This window comes from Mycetomoellerius zeteki, unplaced genomic scaffold (assembly GCF_001594055.1).
Source record: "Mycetomoellerius zeteki isolate Tzet28-1 unplaced genomic scaffold, Tzet1.0 scaffold429, whole genome shotgun sequence".
Classification (NCBI taxonomy): Eukaryota; Metazoa; Arthropoda; class Insecta; order Hymenoptera; family Formicidae; genus Mycetomoellerius; species Mycetomoellerius zeteki.
Window position 1 is genome coordinate 1,121 of NW_017257423.1, and position 11,551 is coordinate 12,671.

General features: G+C 29.5%; 3 protein-coding genes across 3 annotated transcripts; all 3 read left to right on the forward strand.

The window, feature by feature from the left end:
* Nucleotides 1-324: 324 nt before the first annotated feature.
* Nucleotides 325-3,309, forward strand: LOC108726564 (odorant receptor 82a-like). Its single transcript, XM_018454218.1, has 5 exons — nt 325-1,112; nt 2,245-2,344; nt 2,459-2,569; nt 2,901-3,056; nt 3,256-3,309. Exons 1-5 carry the CDS (start codon nt 325-327, stop codon nt 3,307-3,309), a joined length of 1,209 nt encoding a protein of 402 aa, XP_018309720.1.
* A 1,759-nt stretch (nt 3,310-5,068) lies between these two features.
* LOC108726565 (odorant receptor 82a-like) lies at nt 5,069-7,977 on the forward strand. Its single transcript, XM_018454219.1, has 5 exons — nt 5,069-5,856; nt 6,979-7,078; nt 7,193-7,303; nt 7,569-7,724; nt 7,924-7,977. The coding sequence occupies exons 1-5, from the start codon at nt 5,069-5,071 to the stop codon at nt 7,975-7,977; spliced, it is 1,209 nt and encodes a 402-aa protein (XP_018309721.1).
* Nucleotides 7,978-8,403: 426 nt separating this feature from the next.
* Nucleotides 8,404-11,139, forward strand: LOC108726566 (odorant receptor 82a-like). Its single transcript, XM_018454220.1, has 5 exons — nt 8,404-9,206; nt 10,161-10,260; nt 10,460-10,570; nt 10,755-10,910; nt 11,089-11,139. The coding sequence occupies exons 1-5, from the start codon at nt 8,404-8,406 to the stop codon at nt 11,137-11,139; spliced, it is 1,221 nt and encodes a 406-aa protein (XP_018309722.1).
* Nucleotides 11,140-11,551: the final 412 nt, after the last annotated feature.

An 11,551-nucleotide genomic window follows, 5' to 3' on the forward strand; every position in this document is an offset into this window, starting at 1 on the left:
TTAAGTGTTAATATATCATGTTTTAATTGCTTTACCTAGTAAATAACAAACGATGCAAGATGACGAAAAGTAAAAAATTTGTTGTCACTTTCAAAAAAGTATCTTCTTTCCTCACAGAACGCGGTCTTTTGTCAAACTGACAAACAGGCTTCGTGTGAGGAACGATTATCGATCGGACACGCGTGCGCTCTTCTCAACGCTACCGACGTGTTTTACAGAGCGAACTTTCCTAAACATTGGCGCAAGCGTATTTTCGAATATGTCTCTAGATACGTTTCTATACGATTATTGCAGTAATACATAGGTCGCTTTTGTGAAACGATCATGAGCGACTTGAAACGCATCCTAATAAATTTCGAAAATGTCAATGACTACAGTATACAATTTAATCGATGGTTTCTTATATCGCTCGGTGCTTGGCCGCAAAGAACGGCGAGCAAAATAAAACGAATTGTAGTGTCAATGCAAATCTTCATTTTTTCATTCGTGGTGGCAGTCATTATGATACCATGCACATTATACATATGCTTTGAAAAAGAAAAATTTACTATTAGAATAAATGCTCTCGTCCCGTGGCTGCACAGAATCATGGGATCTATAAATTACTGGCAATTACTTACGCATAATAAAGATATTCAACATTGCATACTGCATATGGAGACGGACTGGAAACTCGTTCAGAAAATGGACGACCGCGAAGTTATGTTACGATATGCCAAAATTGGCCGTTTCATAGCCAAATTTTGCGCAATATTTATGCACAGTAGTGGGATAATTTTCAACGCGGTCAAAACAGTGAAAACTACGACCTTTGCTATCGGTAATGAAACGTTTAAGATGTATCCGATAACGTGTCCACCGTACAGCAAAATCGTTGACGTGAGATTCAGCCCTACGAACGAGATCCTGTTGAGTGTGCAATTATTGTCGACAGTTATAATGAGCTCCTCTACAGTAGCAATATGCAGTCTTGCCGCTGTTTTCGCGATGCACGCCTGCGGTCAACTGAACGTATTGCGTACATGGTTAAAAGAGCTTGCTGAGGAGAAGACACATCATTTAGCGGAACAGAAACTTGCTGTTATTGTGGAGCATCACTGGAGAGTCCTCAGGTATTTTGATTAAAATTAAAGGGAACATAAGACGGAAAGAATTTTCTCGTAAAATTTATCTCAAAAATATGGTAGATGTAGTACAATATAATATTTTAAAGATTTTCACCATGCACTTCAGTAAAATTAATCAAATTTATTTTATACTTTATTGTAGTTTTATTAGTGAATGAGATAGAGAGAGACTTACATAAAATTCTTGAAAATACAATGTTGTTCCACGACTACCATATTTTCAGAGTAAACTATAAGAAAAAATTCTCTGCGTGAACCAAGTGTCCTCTTCCAGTTTGAATAAGCTTCGATTACGCTAAAATATACCGACAGAAATAAGATTTTCTATTTTATAATAATGATATATTGTACTTTATAATAATGATAAAAAATTCTTTATAAAAAATTTTATTTTTCAAAGAACTTAAAAAAAGGTTATTATTAAAAATATAAAGTACTCTTGAAATCATTCAACTTTTATTTAAAATTTGTTTATATTTTTAACTGTTTAATATTCACTCAGAAAGAAAAAAAATGAATTTTTTCGAGGTGAAGTTCTATTCCTTTAACGTGCGAGAACGCATTTATTAAAAAATACCCATCTTTTATTTTTGTTTATATTTCAACATATAGACAGCAAAGATAACGAAAATTGGAAGGAGTACACTTGGCTGTGTTTCTTTTTTAGATCACTTAGATCTTAAATATCGATTACAATTTGTGTTATAAGTTTCTTTTCATTGAGTGTTAACTTTAATCTAAGATATTTAATTTCCGAAATTTATTAAAAAAAAAATCCGAAATTTTTCCTTGACTAGATTTTCGAATCCAGTGTACTTTAAATTAATGTATCTTTTTTAACTTTAAAAGTTAATGTAAGTTACGTAAAAACGTAATAGAGTGACTCATTTTTTATTTTGAAACTCAAAGTTCAAGGAAAAAGATTATGTAACTTAAGCTTATGTAAAGTTGTAAAAAATATTTTTTATAAATAATTTTTATAAATTACAATTTGTTATAAACAATGCAATTGAAGAAAAGGTCGAAGTCACTGAACCTATGAATACCGATTTAAAATGAGTTTTATAAAAGAAAATATCCTGCCTGAAAAGATTATAACTACATAGATATGTTTCAGTTTTGTTATACAAATAGAGAATATTATGCATAAAGCCTGTTTAGGAGAATTAATGGGATGCACGCTGAGTATGTGTTTACTTGGATATTACTCTGTTATGGTACGCTAAAAATGAATAAAATTTCTTTGCTTTCGCATGATGCAGTTGATATGCTGTAAAAATAGATTAATCTTATTATTCTACAGTAAATAAAACGGTCAATTGATTTTGCAGAACTGGGCTAATTTCGATGCAATGAAAATATTTTCATATATGAGTGTATATGTATCATATACATTCCATATATTTATATTTTGTTACATTGGTGAAGTTCTCACGGAACAGGTAATATTTCAAAATCAAAAAGATTTTTAGACATTTGAAACTTTTCTCATTTTAACTGTATACAAAATATAATATAACGTTATCTAATTACATAAGTATAAAAATATTGAATGTTTGATTATTTACATTTTATTATTATATTTAAGAAAATATAAAATAATTGTGTTCACATATCTAAAATATTTTTTAATATCTCTTTATTATCATTGTTAGATGTTTGTACACAAAAAGATTGTAAATATTTTTATTTATTTATTTATTAACATCATCATTGTTAGATGTTTGGGTACCTCAAAAAGTTTGTAAATATTTTTATTTATTTATTTATTAGTGCAAAAATATCGGGGAAATAGCATATATGACCAATTGGTATAAACTGCATCACAAAACAGCACTTAAACTCACTTTGATACTCATGCAATCGAGTTATGTTATTAAGATAACGGCAGGAAAAATATTTCGGTTATCCATAGCAACATTTGGCGATGTGAGTAATACATTATTGTACAGTTATTAATATCGTTAAATAAAATTTTAACATAATTTGCTCTCATGCATGTATTGTTATAATTATTCTACGTAATGACTATTTAGTTTTATATATGCCGTATCGAAGCAAATATTAACAATATAATTAACAGTTGTACATTTATTATTAATAAAAACGAGCAATTCTATTATTACAGATAATAAAAACTTCCACGGCATATTTAAATTTTTTGAGAACAATGACTGTATAAAACGTAGAGGTACAACAAGTTATAAGACACACACATAAATTATTTTAGATAGAAATGTAAAATAGACTAATAATTATGATATAATAGGATTTTCTGCGGTAAGATTCTTAAAAGCAAAAATAATATCCCTGACGATTTTCCTGAAATTGAAGAAGTAAAACTCAATATCTTATAAAACTTGTATGCATAGCCAAAAGAGTACTTTCATATTCCTCTCCAATGGGATCCTCTTGCGAAACTGACAAGACGAAACATCTGCTAGGAAAAAAATCCATTTAATATGCACGCGATACTCTCAATATTTTTATTTTTCATCGCTAAAAAATAAAGGAATATGAAATAGAATGGAGGATTATACATAAATTTTTTTACGAAATGAAAAAGTTATGAAAAGAATGACAGATTTTTCTGTATATTACATTTGAAAGTAACATAAAAAAAAAGTGGCACCGATTTAGAAACTGAATTATAAATTATTTCAATAAGAAATAGATATGTTTGTAGAAAAATAAATAACATAAAACGAGATTTTATTCAAAACTTAAAATTGCATTGTCAAATATAAATGTTGGCCTTACTGAACTGTCTCATGTTTGAGTATGTGTATATATATATATATATCTATATTTATTAGGTATGGAAATAATTCAGCCCATTATAGAGAGATATCGTTAGTAGCACTGCTTGTGTGTTTGATAAAACGGCAATATATGTTTTTGAAAGGTGTGTGTTCAAACTTTTGAGCCCAATAGTTGGCATTCATTCGAAGCGTAAACAAGAGTAATTCTTTTGCGTTGAAAATGTCGGAATTTATTCCAAAAAAGCAACATTTGCGGGAAGTTTTACTGCATTATTTCATTTTAAAGAAAAGTGCTGCGGAAACGCATCGTTTACTCGTAGATATTTACGGTTAGCATGCTCCATCAAATTCTACTTGTAAAGAATGGTTTCGTCGCTTCAACAATGGAGATTTCGATGTGACAAAGAACGCGAAGGTGCACCGAAAAAATTTGAAGATGCAGGTTTTGCAAGCATTATTCGAAGAAATCCATCATTGGCGATCGTTATCGACTACAAGTGATACATTTGAACCAAGCTTTGAAATAAAAATGACCAGAATGGGACAATAGGCAAGACAAACTGATTCTGAATACATATTTTTCATTTAAAAAGGGCGGAAACTTATTTCCATACCCAATACATGTATATATATATATATATATATATATACACCCATATGTACATATTTATTTATTTATTTTTATACGGAAAGTATAAATTTTCATTTTTAGTCCCTTTTTGCAGAGACTATACCTATACCTCTGATATATTTTTAATGCTTTCCTATTATATATTATAATATAAATATATGTGAGAATTTCCACTTTAAATGCCTTTCATTCATTTATATTGAGCATTATGCTTAAAATTTTTTTTAAGTGTTAATATATCATGTTTCAAATGCTTTACCTAGTAAACAATAAACGATGCTAGATGACGAAAAGGAAAAAATTTGTTGTCACTTTCAAAAAAGTATCTTCTTTCCTCACAGAACGCGGTCTTTTGTCAAACTGACAAACAGGCTTCGTGTGAGGAACGATTATCGATCGGACACGCGTGCGCTCTTCTCAACGCTACCGACGTGTTTTACAGAGCGAACTTTCCTAAACGTTGGCGCAAGCGTATTTTGGAACATGTCTCTAGATACGTCTCTATACGATTATTGCAGTAATACATAGATCGCTTTTGTGAAACGATCATGAGCGACCTGAAACACATCCTAATAAATTTCGAAAATGTCAATGACTACAGTATACAATTTAATCGATGGTTTCTTATATCGCTCGGTGCTTGGCCGCAAAGAACCGCGAGCAAAATAAAACAAATTGTAGTGTCAATGCAAATCTTCATTTTTTCATTCGTGGTGGCAGTCATTATGATACCATGCACATTATATATATGCTTTGAAAAAGAAAAATTTGGTATTAGAATAAATGCTATCGTTCCGTTGATGCACAGAATCATGGGATCTATAAATTACTGGCAATTACTTACGCATAATAAAGATATTCAACATTGCATACTGCATATGGAGACGGACTGGAAACTCGTTCGGAAAATGAACGACCGCGAAGTTATGTTGCGATATGCCCAAACTGGCCGTTTCATAGCCAAATTTTGCGCAATATTTATGCATAGTAGTGCGATCATTTTCACCGCGGTCAAAGCAGTGAAAACTGCGACCGTTATTATCGGTAATGAAACGTTTAAGATGTATCCGATAACGTGTCCACCGTACAGCAAAATCGTTGACGTGAGATTCAGCCCTACGAACGAGATCCTGTTGAGTGTGCAATTGTTGTCGACACTTATAGTGAGCTCCTCTACAGTAGCTATATGCAGTCTTGCCGCTGTTTTCGCGATGCACGCCTGCGGTCAACTGAACGTGTTACATAAATGGCTAAAAGAGCTTGCTGAGGAAAAGACATATCATTTAGCAGAACAGAAACTTGCTGTTATTGTGGACCATCACTGGAGAGTCCTCAGGTATTGTGTTTAAAATTAAAAGGGAACATAAGACGGAAAGAATTTTCTCTTAAAATTTATCTTAAAAATATAGTATTTGTAATACAATATAATATTTTAAAGATTTGCACCATGCACTTCAGTAAAATTAATCAAATTTATTTTATACTTTATTGTAGTTTTATTAGTGAATGAGATAGAGAGAGACTTACATAAAATTTTTGAAAATACAATGTTGTTCCACGACTACCATATTTTCAGAGTAAACTATAAGAAAAAATTCTCTCCGTGAACCAAGTGTCCTCTTCCAGTTTGAATAAGCTTCGGTTACACTAAAATATACCGACAGAAATAAGATTTTCTATTTTATAGTAATGATATATTGTACTTTATAATAATGAAAAAAAATTCTTTATAAAAAATTTTATTTATCAAAGAACTTAGAAAAAGGTTATTATTAAAAATATAAAGTACTCTTGAAATCATTAATCTTTTATTTAAAATTTGTTTATATTTTTAACTGTTTCATATTCACTCAGAAAGAAAAAAAACGAATTTTCTCAAGATGAAGTTCTATTCCTTTAACGTGCAAGAACTCATTTATTAAAAAATACCCATCTTTCATTTTAATTTATATTTTAACATATAGACAACAAAGATAATGAAATCGAAAATCGGAAGGAGTACACTTGATTGTGTTTTTTTGTTAGATCATTTAGATCTTAAATATCGATTACAATTTGTGTTATAAGTTTCTTTTCATTGGGTGTTAACTTTAATCGAAGATATTTAATTTCCGAAATTTATTAAAAGAAAAATCCGAAATTTCCTTAACTAGATTTTCGAATCTAGTGTACTTTAAATTAATGTACCTTTTTTAACTTTGAAAGTTTATGTAATTGAACGATTCATTTTTTATTTCGAAAATCAAAATTCGAGGAAAAAGATTATGTAACTTAAGCGTATGTAAAGTTGTAAAAAATATTTTTTATAAATATAATTTTTATAAATTACAATTTGTTCTAAACAATGTAATTGAAGAAAAGGTCGAAGTCACTGAACCCATGAATACTGATTTAAAGTGAGTTTTACAAAAGAAAATATCCTACTTGAATACATCATAACTACATAGATATGTTTTAGTTTTGTTGTACAAATAGAGAATATTATGCATAAAGCCTGTTTAGGAGAATTAATGGGATGCACGCTGAGTATGTGTTTACTTGGATATTACTCTGTTATGGTACGCTAAAAATGAATAAAACTTCTTTGCTTTCGAATGATGTAGTTCAAATGCTGTAAAAATAGATTAATCTTATTTTTCTGCAGTAAATAAAACGATCGATTGATTTTGCAGAACTGGGCTAATTTCGATGCAATAAAAATATTTTCATACATGGGTGTATATTTATCATATACGTTCAATATATTTATATTTTGTTACATTGGTGAAGTTCTAACGGAACAGGTAATATCTCAAAATCAAAAAGATTTTTAGACATTTGAAACTGTTCTTATTTTAACTGTATATACAAAATATAATATAATGTTATGTAATTATATAAGTATAAAAATATTGAATGTTTGATTATTTATATTTTATTATCATATTTAAGAAAATATAAAATAATTGTGTTCACATATCTAAAATATTTTTTAATATCTCTTTATTATCATTGTTAGATGTTTGTACACAAAAAGATTGTAAATATTTTTATTTATTTATTTATTAGTGCAAATATATCGGGGAAATAGCATATATGACCAATTGGTATAAACTGCATCACAAAACAGCACTTAAACTCACTTTGATACTCATGCAATCGAGTTATGTTATTAAGATAACGGCAGGAAAAATATTTCGGTTATCCATAGCAACATTTGGCGATGTGAGTAATACATTATTGTACAGTTATTAATATCGTTAAATAAAATTTTAACATAATTTGCTCTCATGCATGTATTGTTATAATTATTCTACGTAATGACTATTTAGTTTTATATATGCCGTATCGAAGCAAATATTAACAATATAATTAACAGTTGTACATTTATTATTAATAAAAACGAGCAATTCTATTATTACAGATAATAAAAACTTCCACGGCATATTTAAATTTTTTGAGAACAATGACTGTATAAAACGTAGAGAAACAACAAGTTATAAGACACACACATAAATTATTTTAGATAGAAATGTAAAATAAACTAATAATTATGATATAACAGGATTTTCTGCGATAAGATTCTTAAAAGCAAAAATGATATCCCTGACGATTTTCCTGAAACTAAAGAAGTAAAAACTCAATACCTTATAAAACTTGTATGTATAGCCACAAAAGTACTTTCATATTCCTCTCCAATGCGACCCTCTTGCGAAACTGACAAGACGAAACATCTGCTAGGAAAAAAATCGATTTGATATGCACGCGATACTCTCAATAAAAAAGTAACAATGTAACGTTCATCAAACTTCAGAAGTCGGCGCACGCGCTTATTCAAATAGAATCCTTGCTAGAACTATTGTCCTGTCCACCCTGGCAGTGCGCCAAGCTAGTTCACGCGAGCATGACAAACTTGAAACGTGACTTGAGAAACGTTGATTTCAAGCACATCAACGATTATAGTCTGCAAATTAACCGATGGTGCCTAAAACCTATAGGCGCTTGGCCCATAAGCACGTCGAATACATTAGAGAAAATTGCCGCAATAGTACTGATCATCTTTTGTTCACTTACAATAGCAGTTGTTACAGTGCCATGTATACTGTACGTCATATTGGAGGATCAGACTATCACGGCAAAGATAGGCGCCTTTGGGCCATTATTTCATAGGATTATGGGTTGGATAAGCTATTGGACATTGCTCAAGCGCAGCCACGACATTCACAATTGTATACAGCACATGGAAATGGATTGGCAGCTTATACATAGAATCGGAGATCGTAAAACGATGCTGCAATACGCCAAGTTCGGACGTTTTCTCGCCGGAATTAGTGCGGCGGTCACGCAGGGCGGTCAGCTGCTCTTCGGTACCGCAAAAGCAATAAGAACTACGACCATTATGGTCGGCAACGAGACTTTTAAGACGCGTTCAATGACATGTCCGACATACAGTAAGATTCTCGACACGAGGTTCAGCCCTATAAACGAAATCATGCTGGTTATACAATTCGTGTCGGCATTTGTAGTAAGTTCCGCATTAGTGAGTGTTTGCAGCCTCGCCGGAGTTTTCGCGATGCATGCCTGCGGCCAATTACACGTATTGTATGCGTGGTTGAACGAACTCATAATTGATTACGAAGAGAAGGGAAATCATTCAGTTGAGCAAAAATTGGCTGCTATTGTGGAGCATCACTTGAGAGCATTAAGGTACTCTACACTGTTAAAAATTTCATGAAATTTAATATACACTGAAAAAAATGTATGTAATTTTACATGGAAATTACATGTTCATGACTGGAAAATTGCCTAAATATGATTGGAAATTTACAATTTCCAGTAAATTTCTAAGCATATTTATGTAATATATATTTAGATAATTTTCCAGTCATATACATGTAATTTCCATGTAAAATTACATGCATTTTTTTCAGTGTACTTTTAATTAACACAACTTGAACTTAATTTCATGGCATTACATTAAATTTAATGTATTTATAACTGAAAATTTGTGTACATGTACATGAAATTTAATATTACCTTATATATTTGAATGAGTTTTAATATATTTATTTTTTGCTATATCGGCGAGATTTTGACAGAGCAAGTAATACATCTTTCAAGATTAAAATAATTTTTTTAGAATATGTGGATACTATTCAAAAAATTTATGAAATATAGAAACAAAATAATTATATTTATATAATGGCTGCTTTTGATACTTTCTGCAGAAATGTAGATACCTATTTATATTTATAATGTATTTTTCATGAAAATTATAAAATTTAATGTACACGTTCATTACATTTAAGTAACTACTGGAACTTAATTTTCAGTTAAATCATTCATTATTTATAATTTCGTTTATAACCACGAGCTTCATTCCTTTACATGTAAAGGAAGCTCGTGGTAATATTTCTGACAGTGTACTATTGAACTATATTTCTTGGATGTATGATACTTTGCTTTAATAAATGGCAATTTTGAGATTGATATTTATTTTTTCTTTCTATACAATCTTTTCATAATATTATAAATAAAATAAATATTGTCATTAATATACGACGTATATAAATATGTAATGTTCGACAAATTTTTGCAAGAAAATTTTGTTAGTGAAGAGTTCACGCTTAAACATTCCGTAATTATACAAACGTATTACAGTTTTATAGCACGTGTGGAAAGTATTATGCATAAAGTTTGTCTTGCAATATTGATGGGCTGCACGCTAAATATGTGTTTACTTGGATATTACTCGATTATGGTATGATTAAAAGAAACATTTTACTGAAAAAGCTGTTTTCATACACCTTTTATAATTATAAAGAATCAAATGCAATTATTAATAGTATAATAATATAGTATAATAATATAGTATAAATAAGAACAGAGTTGTTAAATTTTATTATTTATGTGTGTTTAATTAATTTTATTTGAATAAACTTGTAAAATTAATTTTTCAGAATTGGGGTGCTTTCGATGCAGCACAAATATTGTCATATATTACTTTATATACTTCAATGGGTTTTAATATATTTATTTTTTGCTATATCGGCGAGATTTTGACAGAGCAAGTAATACATCTTTCAAGATTAAAATAATTTTTTTAGAATATGTGGATACTATTCAAAAAATTTATGAAATATAGAAACAAAATAATTATATTTATATAATGGCTGCTTTTGATACTTTCTGCAGAAATGTAGATACCTATTTATATTTATAATGAATTAAAAAATATTTATATTTATTTATTAGTGCAAAAATGTTGGGGACATGGTATACATGATTAATTGGTATCAATTACCGCACAAAACAGCCCTTTGTCTTATTTTAATAATAATGCGATCAAATAACGTAATCAAAATAACTGCAGGGAAATTAGTTCATCTTTCTATTGCAACTTTTGGTGATGTAAGTAATATATCAATTAAATTCCTTATGATACTAACCTCAGATTTAATAAATATAAAATTTAAATTTTATTTAATATTTCTTTTAATTGTGCTAATTATATTTGACTAAAATGTTGTAATGTAAAATTTCATGAAATCGTATATTGTTAATAAAAACAAAAATTTTGCTGTTTTAGGTAATTAAAACTTCCATGGTTTATTTGAATTTTTTACGAACAATGATGTAAAACTTGTAATTAGCAATGTAGTGTTAATTAGAAATATGTAGCAAATTAGAAAGTTGGACAACATATTTTATATAGAATAGATGAAATACTTTCCAGGTAAGATATTAACACTACTAAATATAAGTAATGTTTATGATACATCAGATTTTTTACGATTAAATTTTTCAAAAGTTTAGCGAGAATTTTTCGATTATTTGCTTAAAATTAAGTAATTAAAGTTCAATACTTTACAAAATTCATACTTACTTCCGCAACACATTTCTGAATAACGGCTTCCTGTTAAATTGGCAGAACAAATAACTGTAAACAGTTATTGATCGAACGTGCAGTTTCTCTCAGAAAAAAATACGTCAATATGAACTTTTTCCAAACTTTGTCAGAAGTTGGCGCATGTGCCTATTCAAATAAAATC

Excerpts from the sequence above, each read along its gene's own strand:
- LOC108726564 (XM_018454218.1), top strand. The coding sequence starts at position 325 with ATGAGCGACTTGAAACGCATCCTAATAAATTTCGAAAATGTCAATGAC. Across the intron at positions 2,570-2,900 it reads GTGAAGTTCTCACGGAACAG|TGCAAAAATATCGGGGAAAT; the intron begins GTAATATTTCAA and ends TTTATTTATTAG. Across the intron at positions 3,057-3,255 it reads CCATAGCAACATTTGGCGAT|ATAATAAAAACTTCCACGGC; the intron begins GTGAGTAATACA and ends CTATTATTACAG.
- LOC108726565 (XM_018454219.1), top strand. The coding sequence starts at position 5,069 with ATGAGCGACCTGAAACACATCCTAATAAATTTCGAAAATGTCAATGAC. Across the intron at positions 7,079-7,192 it reads TTGGATATTACTCTGTTATG|AACTGGGCTAATTTCGATGC; the intron begins GTACGCTAAAAA and ends TTGATTTTGCAG. Across the intron at positions 7,725-7,923 it reads CCATAGCAACATTTGGCGAT|ATAATAAAAACTTCCACGGC; the intron begins GTGAGTAATACA and ends CTATTATTACAG.
- LOC108726566 (XM_018454220.1), top strand. The coding sequence starts at position 8,404 with ATGACAAACTTGAAACGTGACTTGAGAAACGTTGATTTCAAGCACATC. Across the intron at positions 10,261-10,459 it reads TTGGATATTACTCGATTATG|AATTGGGGTGCTTTCGATGC; the intron begins GTATGATTAAAA and ends TTAATTTTTCAG. Across the intron at positions 10,571-10,754 it reads GCGAGATTTTGACAGAGCAA|TGCAAAAATGTTGGGGACAT; the intron begins GTAATACATCTT and ends TTTATTTATTAG.